Genomic DNA, 22257 nt, shown 5'->3' on the forward strand with positions numbered 1-22257 from the left:
AGGAATAGAAAGGAACTTCCTTAACATGTTAAAGACCATACATAGAAAGACACAGTTAATAGCATACTCAGTGGTGACAGATTGAAAGCTTTGCCCGTAAGATCAAAACAAGACAAGGACATACTCCTTCATCACTTCAACATAGTACTGGAAGTCCTAGACAGAGTGATTAGGCAAGAGAAAGAAATAAACAGCATCCAAATTATAAAGGAGGAAGTAAAACTATCATTCCTTGCAGGTAACAAGATCTTATGTGTAGAAAACCTTAAAGACTCCACAGAAAGCCTGTTAACGCTAATAATCAAATTTAGCAAAGCTGCATACAAAAGCAACACACTAAAATTACTTGTATTTCTATACACTAGCAATGAAAAATATCCAAAAAGAAATTAAGAAAACAACTCCATCTACAATAACATCAATAAGATAAGAAGATTATGAATAAATTTAAGGCAAAAGACTTGTATACTGAAAACTACAAAATGTTGCTGAAATTAAAGATGACCTAACTAAATGGAAAGACATCTTGTGTTCATAGATTGGAAGATTTAATATTATTACAATTATAATACTACCCAAAGTGATCTATAGATTCTAATTTAATGCAATCCCTATCATAATCCCAATGGTGTTTTGTTGTTGTTGCAGAAATAGAAAATTCCATCTTAAAATTCATATGGAATTTCAATAGCTACAACAATCTTGAAAAAGCGAACAAAGTTGGAAGACTCACATTTTCTGATTTAAAACATTCTAAAGACAGTAATCAAAATGTTGTGCTACAAACCCTTATGGACAGACATATAGACGAATGGAACAGAACTGACAGCCCAGAAACAAACCTCACATCTACGGTCAACTGATTTCTGAGAAGGGCACCAAGACCATTCAATGGGGAAAGGACAGTCTTTTCAACAAATGGTGCTGGAAAAAAAAAATCGAAATTCACATGCAAAAGAATAAAGTCGGACCCTTACTTATATATCACATATAAAAATTTAAATGGATCAAGGCTCTAAATCTGACAGCTAAAAATATAAACTCTTAAAGGAAATTATAAGAGCAAAGACTTACGACCTCTGAAACATGACAATACTTTCTTAAATATGACACAAAAAGCACAGGCAACAAAAAAAGAGATAAAATGGACGTCATTAAATTAAAAACTTTTGGCCGGGCATGGTGGCTCACACCTGTAATCCCAGAACTTTGGGAGGCTCAAGTGGGCAAATCACAAGGTCAGGAGTTCGAAACCAGCCTGGCCAACGTGGTGAAATCCCGTCTCTACTAAAAATGCAAAAATTAGCCAGGCATGGAGCACATGCCTATAATCCCAGCTACTTGGGAGGCTGAGACAGGAGAATCGCTTGAACCCAGGAGGCAGAGGTTGCAGTGAGCCGAGACTGCACCACTGCACTCCAGCGTGGGCAACAGAGCAAGGCTCCGTCTCAATAAATAAATAAATAAATAAAAATAAAATAGAAAATAACTTCTGTGCAATGAAAGGACACCAAAGAAAGTGAAAGAGAACCCAAAGAACAGGAGAAAATAACTACAAATAAAATACCTCATAAAGATGTAATAGCCAAAACACATAAAGAACTCTTGAACAACTCAGTGACAAAAAGACAAGCAACCCTATTTTTAAAATGGACAAAGTACTTGAATAAACCTTTGGATAAAGGTTTATCCAAACCAAATAAACAAATGGCCAAAAAAGTATGAAAAGATGTTCCACATCACTAATCATTAGGTAAATGCAAATAAAAACTACAATGAAATACCACTTCAACATATTAGAATGAATGTAATAAAAAAAGAAGGAAAAAAGAATTGGCAAGGATGAGGAGAAACTGGAACCCTCATGTATTACTACTGCAAATATCACACAGTACAGCCACTGTGGAAAACATTTTGGCAGTTCCTCAGTCAAACACAGAATTATCATATGACCCAGCAATTCCACTCCTAGGTGTATATAATCCCCAAATAACTAAAAATAAGGACTCAAACAGATGCTTATACCCCAATGTTCACACAGCATTATTCACAAAAGCCAAAAGATGGGATATCCTAGTGTCCATCAACAGATAAATTGATAAACAAAATATGTATAATAATGGAATATTTTTCAGTCATAAGAAATGAAGTTCTGATATATGCTAAACATGGATGAACTGTGAACATTATGCTGAATGAAATAAGCCAGACACAAAAGGACAAATATGGTATGACTCCACTTATTTGAAATACCTAGAATGGGCAAATTCAGAGAGACAGAAAGTAGATTAGCAGTTACCAGGGGCTGGGGCAGGGTAAAATGGTTCACAGTTTCTGTTTGGAGTGATGAAAAATTTAAGAAGTAGATAGTGGTAACTGTTATACAACTTTCTGGCTATAATTATGCTGCTGAACTGTACACATACAAATAATTACAATGCCAAATTTTATGATATATATATATATAATATATATATAAACACAATTTTTAAAAGATAAAAACAACCCACATAAATAGTCCCAAGTCCAAAAGATAGATTATTATATGTTAATAGCCTTTCAAATGAAAGTTGATAAAGCCTTAGACAGAATGCAGCCACTGTATACACCTAAAGTGACACATCCAATGTGTGTTCACAGTACCAATTGGAAAGAAAACATAAAAGGCATATCTTCTCTTACCTTTAAGAACCTTATCACTTTAAGAGGAATCATAGGTATTCAAAGTTCCCAGTTTCGGAGTTTCAATTCCCTTCACTGCAACGTTTTCAGGATCTGAATGGTGCTCGAGTATCAAAAATAAAACAAAAAAACAAACACTTGTTTGCTTGCTAAATTCCTTAATAAAATGAAGAAATACCCCTAGGAATTCCTAGGAAGAAACATTTTATGCAACAAATGGAAATATATTTTCACCTTTTATACGCAAGAATTAAGCCTATGAAAAACTATATGTCAAATTTGCAACAAATCAAATATACATTCTATGAAATGACAAATTTGAAACTTTATAATTGAGAGTGCTATTAAAAAAAAAAAAAACCCAGTAGAAATTACTAAGCAAATGATTGGCACAAACAGAAAGCAATAACACCTCTAGCACAGTGAGACTTCACTATCTTAAGAATGACCCATAAAAGGAAAGGACCCCACTTGGCACAGCCTTCGTCCCCAAGAAAGAACTGCGACTCAATAAAACCACATTCTAACAACATGGAGATTTTGTTATTATAAATTTCAAAACAAAATGAAGGAATTTCCACATATTTATAACCTTCAAAGTACAATATTAATACATGTCTGTCAGTTAGAAAGAACAGCAGTTTGTTAGGCTACAAGGTTTAACATAAAACCAATTTACAAATGTGAAAAGCAGTAGTGGTCCAATATTCACCATTACACATGAATCTGTTTCTTCCAGAAAATTTTTTTTTAAAAATTAAAATTTCAGTATCATGAAATATTAAAATAACACCCCAAACATGCCACAATCACTATTCACAAATAAAGTTAAAATGAAATATACAAAAATCCACTTAATACTGTTAAATAACAACAATAAACTACAAGATTTCCTGAACAGAAATGGTAGGACCCCTGAATGTTTTACAGTGAATTTCAGGAAAAGAAATTAAGTTATGACTATTTTCATGATATATAAGGCAAAAATTTACACGACCATTTCAAAATATACCAATTAAGATTTATAGTAAGATGCACTAAACAAATAGTCCTTAAAAGTGAACACAAATGCTTAAAATACTGTTACCAACGCCAAAGTGTGTTTATGATGTTCAAAGAGATGCATAATTAAAACTAATATTTAGTATGTCTGGTAAACAGATAATACCGACAATAATTTCAAGCAATCCTGTAAGTTCTCATTTCTCTTGTTTGTAATTTATCATGGCTCATTTCAAAGACATATTACAGCTTTCAGCTGATTCCAAGTGAATGTTACTGAAACACATAGCCCCCAAATGAAAGAGACTGTTCCCCAATGAAGTATCATCCTTTCTAATAAAATAAATGTATTTAAAACAAACAAAGCAAGACTTCATGTTTGAATGGACTTCTACAGTTAAGTTTTAACTAAATTTAAAACACAATGTAAAATAGGTAAGCATATTAGTATACGAATATCCAGTAATATGCAGTAGACGTTTCTAATGTGAGGAACAGGTAAAAAATAAATAATTTTGGAGCTTTAATTTGTTGGTGTCTAATGTGAGATCCTCAAAGTGTCAGAGATTCACTTGCTTGAATCAACTTCTGCATCACATGCTTATCTAAACATAATGTGCTTGTCAATCTCTTAGCTACTCTATTTGCCAATGTTCATTAAGAAATTATATAGTATAAAATTAAAGTGTTCAAGATGGCTCACTTATTTTACTATTAAGCAAAGCTAAATTTACATTCCAGGAAACACTGCAGTTTAATTTTAAAAACAAACAAAAAATGCAGCAGTAAAACAATTCGTGAGGAGAAACAGATGCATTCACATATAATAAAGCCACTGCAACTTCTTCAGGCATTCAATTGTTGTGTTAAATAAACAGACAGTAGTTATTTAGCAGCAATGATTCCGCAATAAATAATGCACTGTGTTTCTCAGTCCTGCACAAAAATTGCAGCTACAGTTACATCAATAGCTGTAACCTACTGGCTCTAATGGCAGAGAAGACCTTAAAACCGACTGTACAAAAAATTGTCACACTGTGACAACAAATATAAAAACAATCTGTAGGTCTGAAATAAAAAGACTCCACTGTGAAGAGGACAGTGTAGACAAACGGAGATTCCAAGTCCACCAAAAGAAATAATTGCCTTCAGATCTGAGTCCTTGATTGGTAAGAAAGGCTGGGGGCTGGGCTTGAAACCATGTTATCAGACTTAAAAGAGCATGCTCTGTCTTCTGTTCTTCCCATGTCCTAAAATATAAAGTCATTTTATGAGGCAGTTCAAGGTTCAGTTTTATCCCACACACAGTTATTTGGTGACTAGGAAGCTAATGTTCCCACCAGCAAAAGCTAATATTCCATGGTAAGAGTGATCAGCACTGTCTTAAATGACCCTTCGGTTGATGGGGTCAGTCTACAGCTTCTATGCTTCGAAGTGATGAACCTGATGACTAGGGAAGCACAAGATGTGTCTTCTGCCTCAGGTACCAGGGATGGCGTGTGCAGTGATCAAGCCAGGTCACTTGTAAAAGGTCTTTGTGCCATCTGCAGCTTTCAGGATCCCTGACTTGACTGAGTCAGATTTTTCTCTGAAGATTTACTGAGCTGCCCACATCATACAGAAAAGTGAGTACGTGCAATGCTAAACATAAACAGTTGTGGAATGCACTGTACATTGGTTTTTACATCAATAATTTTACTGATCAATTTATAAACCAAAAGCTTGATTCCACGCAAAAATTCATGATCGACACGTGAAATGGTTTATGACAAACACACCTGTCTCTGGATAAGAAGAATTTCGAAAACCCGGGTCCTTTTGCAACTGAATCTCTTTCAAACTGAATATTGATACACCTAAAATGCATAGACAAAAATTATTAGGTGAAGGTCTAACATTAAAACAAACACAACCAAACTATCAACAAACGTTTATAAAGCATATACTGATTCAATATGAAACCATTTTACAAGGTGACAGCCCTGCTGAAATTTTTCCTTTTTGTCCCAATGTGCTGAGGAGAAAACTAAATGAATGAAGTAATCCACCTTTAGAACCTTTCTTCTCCCAACTCTGTGTTAGAGCATGCTGTGAGCAGTGTTTCTCTGAGGAGAATATACACTGTCTGTTCCAGGACTTTCTTGGGTTGGGAGACCCAGTCAAAATATATTATTATACTAGGTGTTAATTCTCTCTGTCCTTTCTCTCTGTCTCCTTACAATGACATGAAGGTATCAGGCCCTCAAGCTATCTTTGGAATTTTAGTGAAAAACAAGGAAAAGGTTTGTACAACCATAATTGCCTACCTCAAAGTGAAACTTGGTATTAATAATGAAATACAAGTATCTTTTTCTTTTTGAGACGGAGTCTCACTCTGTCGCCTAGGCTAGAGTGCAGTGGCATGATCTCGGCTCACTGCAACCTCCGCCTCCCAGGTTCAAGCAGTTCTCTTGCCTCAGTCTCCTGAGTAGCTGGGATTACAGGCACGTGCCACCATGCCCAGCTAATTTTTGTATTTTTAGTAGAGACAGGGTTTCACCATGTTGGTCAGCCTGCTCTCGAACTCCTGACCTCATGATCTGCCCGCCTCGGCCTCCCAAAGTGCTGGGATTACACGGATGAGCCACTGCGCCCGGTGAAATACAAATATCTTTAAAAGAACACTTGTAATTTATCTCTTTCATTTCCAATCTCTGTCAAAGAGGTATTCTTTCATTTAAATACATCCAGTAAAGTTGAAGTGAAAAGTATTAAGGATTTTTTATTTCAGTTAGCTTTGTCACTGACTGCTACACAAGCTTTGATGAATCAATATTGTCTAGTAAATGAGAATGGGAAATGAACGAAAGCTTTTGGCAGCTTAGTTCTGAAACATTCTTCCAATTCTCCACTCACCTTACTCTATTTTAAAGTAAAATAGTGCAGTAATCTAAAAATAGAATGTTACGAGTAAAATCAATGTTACTTAGGCACAGGAAATCTGCTATTTCAGTGACTCTGACAATACGCTCACCGCCGTCATGCAGATAGTAAAATCAGTGTGACCACAATAAAGGAAAATAATTTTTGTATCTCAAGAAAAACTGTATTTTCACAAGAAAACAATTAACGTTTCGGTTATGCTTCATTAGTTTTTGTTTGAAATTCACTTTTAACAACTCTAAATTGAAGCTAGATTGGGCCTAAGGACAATGCCTGTCATCAGATGACATGTTCCAACTAAAGTCCAATAAGATTAATGATCTTTGCCTAAGTACTTTTGGTTTCCTACACTGGTTTCCTGACAATGTGCTCAATGTTACAAGAAATAACTAAATCATAGGGAATTAAGACACATACCTCCCTTCAAGAAATTCTAATCTAACTACAGAAAAGACTAAAATCTTAGGCTTAAAAATCAATAGCCATCTCCCCAATCACCCCAGTCCCTAACCCTGGACAAATAAAAATAAAGTGGGGAAAACACTTTAGGATTTCTCTTACTTTCTGGTAAAGCATGTATTCTTGGTCCCAGACTTCGAAAGTACACATGTTTCATGGCTTCTTCTGCTGAAACCCTTTTCTTAGATTCATACTGTGAAAAAGCAAAGAACTGCTTCATTAGCTTTTTCTCTAATTACTATAAAAAGTAGGAGATGGGCAAATTAGCATTTAGAGCTATTTTTAAAAATTTTGATTATTTAATATGATGATTATTTTTCAATCAACAATTTGGAATACTCCAGTTATACTCTAATTTGAGTCATCGCTGAGATTGCATAATATCATCTCAGTTCCACATTTCTAACATAAGGCTGGATCTTAAATAAGAATTTACATTCCTTGTACTTTCTGAAGCAAAGAAAAATAAAAATATTTGACCTGTGTAGTTACTTCTCTTCATGAATACCAAAGGACTGGTGGACACATACCTAGTATTTTTATGGCATCCATTCTTAATTACCTATCCAATACTCATTTCCCTTTGTTCTTTGATGATACAACCTAGGTTTCTTCAAGGTGTCCATCAGCTCTGACAGATGAATCATGAATCATAACTCTTCTAAATTTAGGCTAATTATGACAATCCTGCTCCCCAATTCCCAGTCTTTCCTACAATTAATGTTCTGGCCAATGAGACTTGGAAGGAAACCTTGTAGGGGTTTCTGTAAAGCTTTTGCTTCCAAGTTCCAAGAGGACTAATGTGGCTGGTAATAAAGGGACTTATCGTCCCCTCTTATTCCTGCTTTGGAGGGAAATATGAATGGTATTTGGAGGCAGAGCATCCTACAAAGGCTATAGGTATAAGGAAAAGAGAACATAAGAGAGCATCAATTGCAGGGAATGTGGCCTTGACACGGCTGATCAATGCCAATAACCAACTACCTCAGACTGTTGTAAGTGACAAGAGACCCAGGCACATTAGGAGAAACCATATTATTTTTATTTTTTACTTAAACATGTGCCTTAAGCATAGATAATTTTATTTGTCATTAACAATACTGAGGAAGTACTACTGATCCCATTCCACAGATGAAGAAGCTGAGGCTTAACTACCTATTTAACAATTACTGTAAGATCTGACTTACCTGAAGAAATTTTGTTATCAACTCAATTCCTTCAGAGTCTAACCTAGAAACAACAAAGAACAAGTAAAAATTTATTCTCTCTTAGCTGATAAAACTTTTCAGATAAAACTATTTTCTAAGTGTTTTAATCTGCTAAATTTAAATGCCCTAAAATAGTCACTCTTGTTGCCTTCAACTAGGCTCAAATCTGTTTTAGTCTTAAAAGACTGGCCTTGCTATTTGTTTAAGGATATGTCATAAATAACTTGGCTTCAATTTGAATTTTCAATATCCAAGAACAAATTAAAGAATTTTAAAAATCACCATGCTGTCTCAAAACAATGTAACTTATAGTATTAAGAAAGCTTAAATATTGTATCACTTTTCACAGTCTTTCACTAAAGGCAAGTATATAAGAGCATCATTTTCCTATTACATAGGTGAAAACACAGAGACAAGTGACCTTAAAATGTATCACTGTTGTTCAAGACAAACACAGAAATGAGCTATTCAGGAACAAATTTTTAGAGTTGTCTGCTTAGCATGAGGTACTAGAAGGTATTGAGTTCAATTTAAATATGCTACAATAACTTCATAAACCTTCATCAGTAAGGGATATAAAACTAATGACATAATAAAGATGAAATTAGTATAACTAGGGGTAGTAGGGTTAAAGGATTATCTTTTTTTTTTTTTGAGATGGAGTTTTGCTCTTGTTGCCTAGGCTAGAATGCAAAGGTAGAATCTTGGCTCACTGCAACCTCTGCTTCTTGGGTTCAAGCGATTCTCCTGCCTCAGCCTCCCGAGTAGCTGGGATTACAGGCATGCACCACCACACCGGGCTAATTTTTTGTATTTTTAGTAGAGACAGGGTTCCTCCATGTTGGTCAGGCTGGTCTCAAACTCCCAACCTCAGGTGATCAGCCTGCCTCGGCCCCCCTCAAAGTGCTGGGATTACAGGTGTGAGCCACTGAGCCCGGCCTGGGATTATCTTGATCAGAAATAACAGCTTCTATCTTACACTGCCTTTCACTGGTAAAAGTACAATAATGAGTAAAGAAACATTTTCTTCCAAGTGCTCTCAAGTGGGTCCTGTGGATGCTGCAGTCCAGACATTCTATGTAGTTTGCCATTCTAGCACATATCCAGAGTTCCCTGGGCACAGACAAACCAGGTACTACAGTCATGGAGACTCTGCTTCAAAGAAAGGCTTCAACCTTCTATATGGAACATTACCAAAAGCAAGCAATAATTAAAGGACAAAAATAGAATTTATGCTACTTGGGAGAGACATGCAAAAAAAAAGCCCAGCACATATTCTTCTTCTTCCTAAGAAAATCCAGTTAGAATGGTATTAGTTGCTATAGTAACAATAAGAGTACCAACTCACATAAATACTTTAAAAATATTTTTGGTGTCATAACCATTTTGCTCTTCCTTCCCTAGCTTGAAAATAAAAGGAAGCAAAACAAGTATGTTATGTTGTGAGCAATGTGAATGGCTTTGGGTTAAAACAAATGATGTCCTTATTTGGTATCTTGGTGACTTTCAAATTTTGGGGGGGTTGGGAGGCTGGGGAGATGGAAAATGCAGTCAAAGGGGTTATTCTATGTTATCTCCTAAAAATGTAATACATTCTACAAGTAAAAATGTTCTGACTCAAATTTTATTGGGAGCCTTGGATTGATCTTGGGGTAGGTCTAAGAAGAAACTTAAATGAATGGCTGACATTTAGATGTTACATTTTGCTAAGGAATGGGACAGAGTTTATATTCTTCAAATATGAATTACATCATTAACACTCATCAAAATACTGAGAGGTTACCTTGTGTTATAGAGTCAAGATTTCACTTACATAACCTTTCTTAGGTTTTTGTTAAGTAAATACAGAATAATTCTGTAGAAAGCAAAACAGGAATTTCATTATAATCTTTGTGGTACAGAATAAGGCATTAATCAATATCTTCTTTCTGGGAAAAGGAACTATCTACATAAACTCTAGAATTCTAATACATATACAGTTCCAAATTGAATAAGATCCTAAAATATGTAAGGATTATGTGTATTATGTATTTTTTCCTGAATCCTTACTGTGGCTAACTCTTCAAAAGACTGAAAAGAATCATGTGAGTTTCCCCTTTCACATAAGAAAAAAAAAATACCTGGGTGCATGGTTAATTAGAGGCTGTGGTTTATATTTTGGAAAGCTGTAGTTCTTGAACTCCTCATTTGAAGAAATACCTGGCCAAGTTTCCTGAGATGGAGTTCCTGAATTTTAAAAAAAAATTAAATATATTTATAAATATATATAAAATTTATATATAAAAACTATGCACATATATAACAAAGTGTCTTAGAGAACAATTTACATTTATCAGATGACTTAACTACTTCAGCTGCAATTCATATAATAGAAATAAATGTACACGGACTTTTTGTTTGGACTTCGCAATGATACTGTAAAACAGATGCCTGGCCCTTTTTCTATTCAGTTGATACCACCAAAGTTAGCAATATTCCTTAATAATATGCCGATATCCAATTTTCCATACTAATTATATTCTGTTTTTCCATTGAATCTTTATTGCAAAGATAAAACTTAGCAGATGAAGTTACCTAGAAGGATCTATCTTCATAGCGTTCATTCTAATTCTTCTAAGTAACAGCTATTTATGTTAGTCTCAGTATCAAATTTTAAAATATGGGTTTTAGAGATACAGTCTTATCAAGCTAGTCAATTGTGGGTGCAAAATCACTGGGAAAAGATTTCTTCTGTTACCTAGCAGTCGGAAAATTAAGTGTAGTTCATCTTCCACAGTTGATCCTGGAAATAAAGGTCTTCCAGAAGCCATTTCAAAGAAAATGCAACCAACACCCCTTTAAAATAGATCATGAAAATAATTTAGCAATTCATTTACATATTATGAAGCACAAGAATCTTTTCCTTAAGATTGCCTCTCTGCAGAATTCTGCACTAGCCTGTTGGAAAACCTCCTGAAGAGATATTTTAGATCTAACTAATTTGTTCACGTTTACCCGATTTGTCTCAATTTCTATATTGCTATATCTATTTTTCCCATTTAAAATGTCCAACTCTCCTTTGCATAATCCTTGAAGAATAACACTAACAACAACAGTGACTGAAGATTTACTATGTGTTAGAAATGTTTTTTAAGTGCATCAGTTATCTCACTGAATCCCTGTATTAGCAATAGTGTAGACCATGGATTGAACAACAAAGACAGGCGGGCGGAAAAACAACTGAAGAGAAATATATTATGGTAACCTAGGAGATGACAGTGACCTCAGCTAGGCAGGAGAAATGGAGAGAAACAAATGATTCAAGACATTTTGATGTAGGAAGCAGAGGTAGAACATGTTGGTACAAGGTGGTGTGTGTAAGAGAAGGAAAAGAAATGGATGGTGGTTCAGAGAATAGAATGGTGGTTCCTAGAATAGTCATCTAGGAACTGTATGTACATATATAAAGACATAATCCTTCCATTAAAGGGCTTGTAATCTAGCAGCTATATATAAAAGTTAATTTTACATATTGTTATATAGAAAGTAAAATGATATAGTTGCTATGGAAAATAATATGATGGTTCCTCAAAAAATTAAAAACAGAATTACTATATGATCCAGCAATTCTACTTCTAGATATATATCTAAAAGAACGGAAATCCGGCCAATACAGGAGGATTGCTTGAGCCCAGGAGTCTAAGACCAGCCTGGACAACATGGTGAGACAACGTCTCTTAAAAAGAAAAAGAGAGAGAGAGAGAGAGAGAGAGAATTGAAAGCAAGGTCTTGAAAAGGTATTTGTATACCCACGTACACAACAGCATTATTTACAATAGTCAAAAGGTGGAAGCAACCCAAATGTCCATCAATGGATAAATGGGTAACAGAATGTGGAATATGTATTTAATGGAGTATTTTTAGCCTTAAAAAGGAAGGAAATTCTAGCATACGGTACCATGTGAATGAACCTTAAAGACATTATGCCAGATGAAATAAGCCAGTCACAAAAGGACACATACTGCATGATTCTACTCATAAGTGGTACTCAGAACAGTCAAATTCATGGAGACAGAAAGTATGATAGAACAGTGGTTACCAGAAACCAGAGGTGGGGGAGGAGGATAGGAAGAAATTGTTAAATGGGTACAGAGTTTTGGTTTTGCAAGATGGAAGGATTCTGGAGGTAGAGAAATAGTGGTGATAGTTGCACAACAATATAAATGTACTTAATGTCTCAACTATACACTTAAATTGGTTAAAATGATAAATTTTATAACTATTTTACCACAATATTAAAAATTAATTTTAAAAAGTTATATGAGACATTTTATATAATTGTTCAAGATAGCAACAGAAATAAGTATATGACTTATTACCACATGAAGAAAAGAAAATAAATGCAACCACAGTTCAGAGGAAGGACCTGCCACCAGAGGCTAGAGTATATTCCGAAAAGGATTTATGAAAAGCTGTGTTCTGAACGTTACTAGGAATGAGCCCAAGTTAGGGCACCAGAGTGGGCATTCCAGATGGGTGGACTGGTATGAACACCAAGAGCAAAGGTAGGAAAGTCCACGTTATTCCTGAGATGTAGTGAGTATGCCATGTTGCTAAAAGGGAACATTTCTGTTGAGAAATAGTCTGAAATAAGTTGGAAAAGGTAGTTTAGAGACATCTTATGGAAATCCTTAAGTATCAGATTGAGGAATTAATTGTACCTATTCTATAGGTAATGAAGGAGGTGGCAATAATGGTGTTTGAGTAGAAGAGTGTCAGGATCGAAGTGGTGTGTGAAAAAGATAACTACAATATTTTAATTTTTACCTTTAGTTCAAGTTAAAGCAGAAAGATTTTGAATATTAAATGATGATAAAATGATAATTTTGTTTTAAATTACTATGTATCAGATACTCTTGAGTGTCTCATAAAGCACTCCTCTGAGTGTTCATTTAATCTTAACATCACCTACAACACTTCAAAGTAGTTGTTACTATTCCCATTTCCTTAAATGAGGAAACTGAGGCAAAGGCCAGTAATTTGAATAAAGTTATTACATAGTTCTTTTTTTTTTTTTTTTTTTAGATGGAGTCTCGCTCTGTTGCCCAGGCTGGAGTGCAGTGGCCGGATCTCAGCTCACTGCAAGCTCCGCCTCCCGGGTTCACGCCATTCTCCTGCCTCAGCCTCCCGAGTAGCTGGGACTACAGGCGCCCGCCACCTCGCCCAGCTAGTTTTTTGTATTTTTTAGTAGAGACGGGGTTTCACCGTGTTAGCCAGGATGGTCTCGATCTCCTGACCTCGCGATCCGCCCGTCTCGGCCTCCCAAAGTGCTGGGATTACAGGCTTGAGCCACCGCGCCCGGCCAGTTATTACATAGTTCTAAATGGCAGAATTGGTATTTAAACCTAGGTAATCTAATTCCCATGCCAGAACTCTTTAATCACTGTTTATATTATGGCTCTTTAAAATCATACCTCCTTAAAAGTCAAATACTTATCAATACACCCTGCATTAACAGTTACATTCTTTCAAAATTATAAATGTCAGTGACATCTGTATATATTTACCACATGTCAATCTGTGTTGAGTACTCCGAGGAACCAAGAAGCACATCAGGTGGCCGGTACCATAGTGTGACAACTTCATTTGAGTAGGTCTTTGTGGGAACTGACTTGGCTCGGGCTAGTCCTTCATAGGGAAAATAAAACAAAGGGTTAAAGCAAAAGCTATAATGGATCTCTCAGACCCTATTCTCACCATGACTCCATTCAAAGGGATGCCTGAGATGGTTAATTCGTAGCTTCTTGAGGCTTAACACAATTAGCTTTATGAATTTGTTGAGTGCAAGTGGCCCTGAGTCAGCAAATCCTTATGTAGTTGAACTAAACAAGAATTCCACAACCAGAGACTATGCTTGCTTTTATATTTGAATACACCTGGTGAAGTGTTCTGGGTGAATCTAAACTTAAGATGCTTTCCTTCTGTCCATGAATCATGATGCCAAAATTATTTCTCAACTGCAATTAAATTAATCAAAAATAGGCCAATGACACTGAGACACACAATTTTACTTCTAACAGCTATGAGCTTTTGTCACCTTTTAACCTGATTCCAACTTTCATTTGCTATACCATTTTTTATCAAAAACTGTGAGGTTACTGATCCATAATCTCACTGAGATTTACTGACAATTTCTTTGCAGAACTCGACTTAGAGACAATTTCCTCGGAATAAAATTACAATGCTGTTCTGTACTCCCTTTTTAGGTTTTAAGTTACATGGATGATTTTGGAGTAAGAGAGACTTCATTGTCCTTGGATATTATTAATTGCTGTTTAAGTCAGGGGTGTCCAATATTTTAGCTTCCCTGGGCTACAATGGAAGAGGAACTGTCTTAAGCCACACATAAAATACACTAACAACAGCTGTGACCTTAAAAAAAAAAAAAAAAAATTCGTAAAAAAATCTCATGTTTTAAGAAAGTTTACGAATTTGTGTTGGGCTGCATTCAAAGCCATCCTGGGCCACATGCAGCCTATGGGCTATGGGTCAGACAAGCCTGCTGTAAGTGATATAAAACATTTGCCATTCCTTTGCTAATTTAATATGGAATCCATTGATAATCCAGAAATAAAGGCTAGAGTTTACAACTTTATCTCGAGTTACTAGTGTGAGAGAGTTGTTACTATCTCTAAGCCTCTAAATTACGATCTGAAGAAGCAACTTTGAAAAATACTGGAAAATTATTAATTTATTTGGCCAAAACAAGGAAGAATTTTTTAGTCTGAGATTGCTGTTATATATAACTTTGTATATCTGATTAAAATATTAAAGAAAAATGTCACAAAAGAATAACTCAATATTTTATTTTACTGAATAAGGTCACATAAACAATGTCAGAAATTTAATGAGGCAGGACTCATATACTATTTTAGTTCAGTATAATGGGGAAAGGGTATAACTGGAACAATGTTGACATTATTTCATTTAATTACAAGTTTTACTCTAGCATCTCAACTTGGTGAAGTAAGTCCGACCGATAAATTATTTTCATACTGATTTTGGTAATTAATTAACAAGATGGAGGTAGGTTTCTGATCTCTCTTCTTGATATTAAAAGTGGGTTATAGGAAGGCAAAGGACAGGGTTGCTAATGTGCTTATCCCGCAACATACCATATCAAGGCAAATTACCAGTTATAGTTTCCTCTGTATCCTACTCTCCCACTCCTGAGAGGATTCTGAACTACAGTGTTTGTCTACATGGGCTTCTAGTTCACAATTAGAATTTCAATATTGGTTGGAATGAAATGAAACAATCTCTCCTAAACCAAAATAATTAAATGTGATATGGTATTATTATATAAGCCATTTTCTATCATTAGTGAAAATATCTGTATCACTAGTTCCAAGACTTCTGATTTTCACTGATCATGGGAAAAGGGTAGAATTTTCAGAGGGACAGAGAACACCTTATAGGATAAATACTCAAAGTTACGTGACCCTCCTTTACATGAAGTCATATTTACTATGCAACCAAAAAAAGGAAGAAATAGAGACAGAGTTGAATATACTAACTAATGGAATAATCAGAATTTCTTGTTGCCCTGTAGGTAAAATTTGCCTAGCTTGCTTTGTAGAGGTTAGAAGCAAAATTTAAAGCACTCAAGAGTATTCCCTGAAAAAAGTAGTTTTTTTCTTCTTCTTCTTCTTTGAGACACGGTCTTGCTCTATCACCCAGGCTAGAATGAAGTGGCTTGATCATGACTCACTGAAGCCTCAACCTCCCAGGCACAACTGATCCTACCATCTCAGCCTCCCGAGTGGCTGCGACTAGAGGTGCACACAACCACACCTGGCTAATTTTTAAATTTTTTGTAGAGGCAGGTATTTGCTATATTGCCCAGACTGGTCTTGAACTCCTGAGCTCAAGCAATCTGCCTGCTGGGCCTTCCAAAGTGCTGGGATTATGGGTGTCAGCAACCGGACCCAGCCAAAGGTAGATTTTTTTTATAGTCCTTGACATTCCTTTTGCATTTTTTTTTTTTTTTTTTTTTTGAGATGAGTCTCGCTCTGTCATGCAGTGGCATGATCTTGGTTCACTGCAACCTCTGCCTCCCAGGTTCAAGCAATTCTCCTGCCTCAGCCTCCCAAAGAGCTGGGATTACAGGTGCCCACCACAATGCCCAGCTAATTTTTCTATTTTGAGTAGAGACAGCATTTTACCATGTTGGTCAGGCTGGTATTGAACTCCTGACCTCATGTGATCCACCTGCCTTGGCCTCGCGAAAGTATTTCTCTTCACTGACATTCATTTTGGGATTGGGACTAAAGAGCATTAAATGCAGAGTAGCTAAGACAGAAGGAAAAAGACAGGGTGAAAAGGAAATGGTGGCTGAGGGAAGGAGAAAGAAAAAAGAGAGAGTAACAATTATTATAAGGGAAATAACAACATAAACTATGCCCAAGAAGAGACTTTATAATCTATGAAAGCATATGTAAATAGCTTATAATTGTTATTCAAACACAGGTGACCACATATTTCCTTTTTAAAGAAGGAAATGCAAAAAGCAATTTACCCTTCAAATGGCAAAGTATTAAATGAGAAAAAGTATAGGCATTTCCAGAACAAATTCACCATTTAATAACAGTGAAGAGTAATACTTGAAACACTTGTATTTATCAAATTTAATGAAATACTCCAAACATAAAACTAGCATAATCAAAGCCAGGTGTGATGGCTCACAGCTGTAATCCCAGCATTTTGGGAGGCCAAGGCAGGCAGATTGCTTGAGGCCAGGAGTTTGAGACCAGCCTGAACAACACGGTGAAACCCCATCTCTACTAAAAATACAAAATTTAGCTGGGTGTGGTGGCACCCCTGTAATCCCAGCTATTTGGGGACTGAGGCACCAGAATCGCTTGAACCCAGAAGGCGGAGGTTGTAGTGAGCTGAGATTGCACCACTACACTCCAGCCAGGGTGACAGAGCAAGACCCTGTCTTAAAACAAACAAACAAACAAAAAACTACCATAATCATTTATGAAAAAGAACTATAAATTCTAGTTATGGAAAACTGCATGGGTTTTTAAAAAGTAAGTTCTCTAAGAGTATTCAAACTCTCAGAATGTGGAATACAAAAAATTCAAAGCTACTCTACAGAGTTCCTTCGATACGAAAAAGTTTACTTTCTAGAAGCAAAAAGAGCATTTAATTTTACTTTCAATTCCCTTAAAACCAGGTTAGCTAAAAAGATATAGATAAATAGCTGCAATTAAATTATTGAGTATATAATACAGAGTAATGGTGGCAGGTATATTAAGGGAACTCCTTTCAGTAGTTGCTTCTAAACTCATTGCTCTCAAGACCCATTTTCTATTCTTGAAAATTATCAAAGACCTAAAGAGCTTTTATTTTTGTGGATATATTTACTGATATTTGCCACATTAGAAATTAAAACAGCAAATTTTAAAATATTTTCTCTTTAAAAACACCACCCATTATATATAGCATGAATGACATTTTTATGGAAAACTTTTTTTATATAAAAACAAAACTTAGAAGAATGGCCTTCTTGTAAATCTCTTTGAAATCTTGTTTTTGGTGTAGAGATGGGGTCTTGCTATGTTGCCCAAGCTGGGTCTTAAACTCCTGGCTTCAAGTGATCCTCCCACCTCAGCCTCTTAAGTGCTGGGATTATACCCCTAAGCCACTATGTCTGGCCTAAAGTTGATTTTAATAGAAGACAACTGGATTCCACATTTGTTTTTGCATTCGATGTGTTGTGATATGTTACTTTGATACATATCACAACATGTATCACAACAGATGAAATATACGTATCACAACATACATACATATAGGAAGGAAATCAGATCTCACACAGATATGAGGCTGGAAAGAGGAGGGGCATTTTAATAGCCTTTTCTGATAAACATGAATAGTCTTCTTTGACATTACATCAGAACTACAAAGTAAGTGGTCTTTAAAAGCTTTGTGGTAACAGAAATTTTAACGATGAACCTCTCATACTTTTGTTGCACTAAAATTCATTGATCTATCTTGTACTTTAAATGGGTCTTTTATCCATGCATGATTCTGTAATGTCATGCATTGGATGTAATGTCATCCATTTGGAAAACACTGGTTCCCTGAGTTATACATTCCAAATGTTTATACACTTTTTCAACATATCGAAAAATCGTGTTAACATCAACATCGATCTCATCAGAAAAGTCTCTGAGTACTAAAAAGCCATCAAATTCAAAGCAGATCCCAATTTCCAAACTCTAATTTTTGCTTGAAAACTTGTTTATTGGCAAGAAATATTGTCAGTTCTTGTCCTTGAAATGATAGGCTTCCTTCATTCATTTTCAGGAAAATGTCTGCCAAATACCTAAGTCTGAATAACCATAGTTTGTCTGTCAGTCATTAAGTAAAAATGGTGTCCCTTCAAATAACGGGGCTAGTTCAATTTGCACTCAAATAATCACGAGTACTCTTCCTTAAGAGGCAACCACATTATTTCTGTGTGCAGCAAATGTGTTTTATGTACATTTCCCATTTTATCACATAAAATATTAAAAAGAAATGTAGTCAAGGATGGAAATTAAATACAATTAATAAATTTTATTGCTTCATCATGTACCTTTTTAAGTGTAACTGACAGTTTTCCCTTTACGTAAATGTAGTGGTAAAGAATACAATGATGGCCTGGGCCCGGTGGCTCACGCCTGTAATCCCAGCACTTTGGGAGGCCGAGGTGGGTGGACCACCTGAGGTCAGGAGTTCGAGACCAGCCTGACCAACATGGTGGTCACACTAAATATACAAAATTAGCAAGGCATGGTGGCGCATGCCTGTAATCCCAGCTACCTGGGAGGCTGAGGCAGGAGAGTCACTTGAACCCAGGAGGCAGAGGTTGCAGTGAGCCAAGATCACACCATTGTACTCCAGCCTGGGCTTCAAGAGCAAAACTCCATCTCTCAAAAGAAAAAAAACAAAAACAAAAAAAAACAATGATTTATTTTGGTGCCACTACTTTGATATATAGTTTTATGCATTATTACTTTGGGATCATCATTGCAAGTATTAACACAGTGAAAAAGGCAAATAACAGATGGTACAATTTTGGTAATATATTTACATTTAGAGGCCTCCTACAAGGGTCTCAGGAGCCCTAGGGATCTATGTCCACACCTGAGAACAGCCAGTGCCTTTTACAATTTGCTGCTAATAACCAACATAAATCACCCACCAAAGTTGTGTCAAATATCTTATTCTGTGGGCTACCAAGACAATTTCCAAACCCACATAAAAGCAATGGCATATTATGACAGTGGTTGATCTTTTACATTTAAGAACCTGGAAGTACTAATAGATATCTCATACATTCCATACCAAAATCTGCTAGCTTTAATTCTCCTTTTTCATTAATGAGGAGGTTCTGTGGTTTCAAGTCTCGATGCAATACCTTTCTTCTATGGCAATATGCCAAACCACGTAGAATTTGGTACAGAAACAGCTATAGAAACAAATAAATAAAAATTAGTCTTACAGATGAGACATGCTTTAGTATAAGCATAAATGATAGTAAGCAGAAAAGCAACTGGCCTAGAACATTGTAACAGGAAAAAGAAAGTAATTGCATCCATAAGTACAATGTCTATTTCCTTTTATAGTGGCTTTCTGAATTTAATAGTTTATTATTCTATTTGAAGCACCCACTTATTTTAGTCTAACAGTATCTATGGAAATATTTTTTAAAATGAAACTTCCTCCTAGCAGTAACAGTTGATTTACTGTGGAAAATGACTTAAAAAACATATCCTCATAAACTTACAGGCCTACTAAGGTTTACACAGTTTAATTATAAAATTCTGGCAAAACAACCAACCAACCCCCCTCCCACTCAACGCTCCTTAAAAAAACAAAAAGAAAAACTCTGATCTGGGGCAGTGTCTTTAAAATAAGGCACTGGAGTTGGTGATTTTATGAAAAGTCTGAGGTATCAAAGATAATGCTGCTGCACAGCTCTGGCAAATTACTTACTATAAAAATAACCTAAACCAGCTTCTATCACCCACCTCTTGGGTACTTTACTTTCAGCACGTCCTACTCAGCCTTCAAAATCTACTGTGATTCACAAAGGGGCATTAGCCCTATAGTGTTCTGAACGACTCTGAAAAAAGCAATTCCTATAAGGCTAATGGTAGGGTTTTACTTGTAGATTTTGGTAGAAAGAGGGTTCTGGAACACATAAGACCTTTGATTCTCTGGGGTTAACAAAAAGAACCTCAAGTACAGAGGATTCAAGAGTTTCCCCTCAGTTCATTTGTAGGTGAAAAATAGAGCATCAGAACACTGAGGCAGCCTAGGCAGCAGGTCAATGGTACGCCTGAATGAATTCTCTGTGCCAGAGTCTCTGCAGTCTACATAATTATGTTTTTAAAACTCTAAAATTACTATAAATGAATTCCTGTTACACTTTGTATTTTGAAAGTATAAAGGCCATTTAAACAAATAAATAATAAATGCTTTCCAACTTAAGCTAATCATGTAAACCTGGCATTAAAGAAATAAACGTCTCAACATTTGTGAAATTATCATCATGAAGGACCTTGTTTTATTTTCAAATTATTGCTAATAAAAAGCAGGAGTAACAAAATTAAAACCAAAAAAAGATACAAAATGACAGTTATAACACTTTGCAAACAAAAAATGTAAAATATGGTGAAAACAACCCTGACAGAATATATATGGAAGTACATTTAAAGCCCTTTTAAAAAATCCTTAGCAATGTGTTATCCATATGTTCTGAGCTGTCTTTTAGTAACAGAAACTGGCTCTCTTTTATAACCACCAAACTTAATATTTTTTTAAATGTAAGTTTAAAATTACTACCTACAGAATTAGAAATGTCTGAAGTGCACAGCTGTGACAGCCTATTTTCAGAATAGGTTCTTACATATTGTTGACTAAGTTTGGATAAATAAATCTTTGCTAAATTTGGATACACCACTCAGGTCAAAGAAACCTACTATAAGAATACAAACTACGCCTGATGCTGTTACTCAGTTGATAACTTTTGGGTGTCATCTGGCACTGATTTTATGGAAAACTTTTTTAGCATTAAATTTTTAAATATGTTATAGTAAGAAAACATACCAATTATCTTACTCTGCTTCCTAACAGTACAGATTGGTATTTCCAGCATAGGGTCCACAAAACCTGCATGTTCTGGCCTTATTCATTAGTCCTGAAAAGTTGTTGTTTTATAATTAAATACCATTTATTTGGGGAGTTCACTATTTAAAGGAGGCCTTTCACAGAATGTACCCATCATTTGTATTTATTTTGAACTTTTTTTTAAAGCAGAATATACCTGTACATATATTCTATATTAGGACAATCAGTTATAATGTGAAATGTCAAAAGAATAAAGTGGTTCTACAAAAAGGTCTGATCCTAAGAAAGCTATAGTATAGTCAACAGAAGTTCTGGGTAAATATTGCATGTTCAGAGGACAATAACCTATAAAGGCCAAACAGAAAACCCTGAAAAAGAGTTATGAGGCTGGTACATTTCATTATATAATGGTTCACCTATGCTTTAAACAAAATTTTAAAATTACATACGAAAACATACCTTTACGTTGTGCATACTCATGATGTTTCCACAGTCATCCATGTACTGTTTCAGGTCTTTATCCTGGAAAAACACAGTACTCTGCTATGTGATACACAGTTTTCAGAATGTTGTGACTGGTTCACTTAACAGTGTTTTTCAAAATATGTCGTTTTTCAAGACAAGATATTGGATGCACCATACACATAATTTAATTTAATTAAAAACTGATAACTAAACAATAAAGTTCCTTGGGCTGTTAAAAAGTCCAATTTATCTAAGCACAGTTGCAGTTTAAAGAAAAATAAAAAACAAACTAAAAAGTCCAGTTTACGTTTTTCTAAAGCAAAGTTAAATACTGAATTTTTATGAGATGCTT

General features: G+C 35.4%; 1 protein-coding gene across 1 annotated transcript in view; it reads right to left on the bottom strand.

The window, feature by feature from the left end:
* Positions 1-3203: 3203 nt before the first annotated feature.
* The window catches only part of CDK17 (cyclin dependent kinase 17), a 115752-nt gene continuing 96698 nt past the window's right edge, over positions 3204-22257 (bottom strand). Inside the window, exons 9-17 of the mRNA XM_008004314.3 lie at positions 21900-21962; positions 19653-19776; positions 13820-13940; positions 11011-11108; positions 10394-10499; positions 8253-8295; positions 7168-7258; positions 5463-5540; positions 3204-4934 (exon numbers count right to left, since the gene is read on the bottom strand). Of these exons, the coding sequence (XP_008002505.1) occupies positions 4897-4934; positions 5463-5540; positions 7168-7258; positions 8253-8295; positions 10394-10499; positions 11011-11108; positions 13820-13940; positions 19653-19776; positions 21900-21962 (762 nt within the window). The 3' untranslated portion in view covers positions 3204-4896. The remainder of the gene's footprint in view (positions 4935-5462; positions 5541-7167; positions 7259-8252; positions 8296-10393; positions 10500-11010; positions 11109-13819; positions 13941-19652; positions 19777-21899; positions 21963-22257) is intronic.

This window comes from Chlorocebus sabaeus, chromosome 11 (genome assembly GCF_047675955.1).
Source record: "Chlorocebus sabaeus isolate Y175 chromosome 11, mChlSab1.0.hap1, whole genome shotgun sequence".
Lineage (NCBI taxonomy): Eukaryota > Metazoa > Chordata > Mammalia > Primates > Cercopithecidae > Chlorocebus > Chlorocebus sabaeus.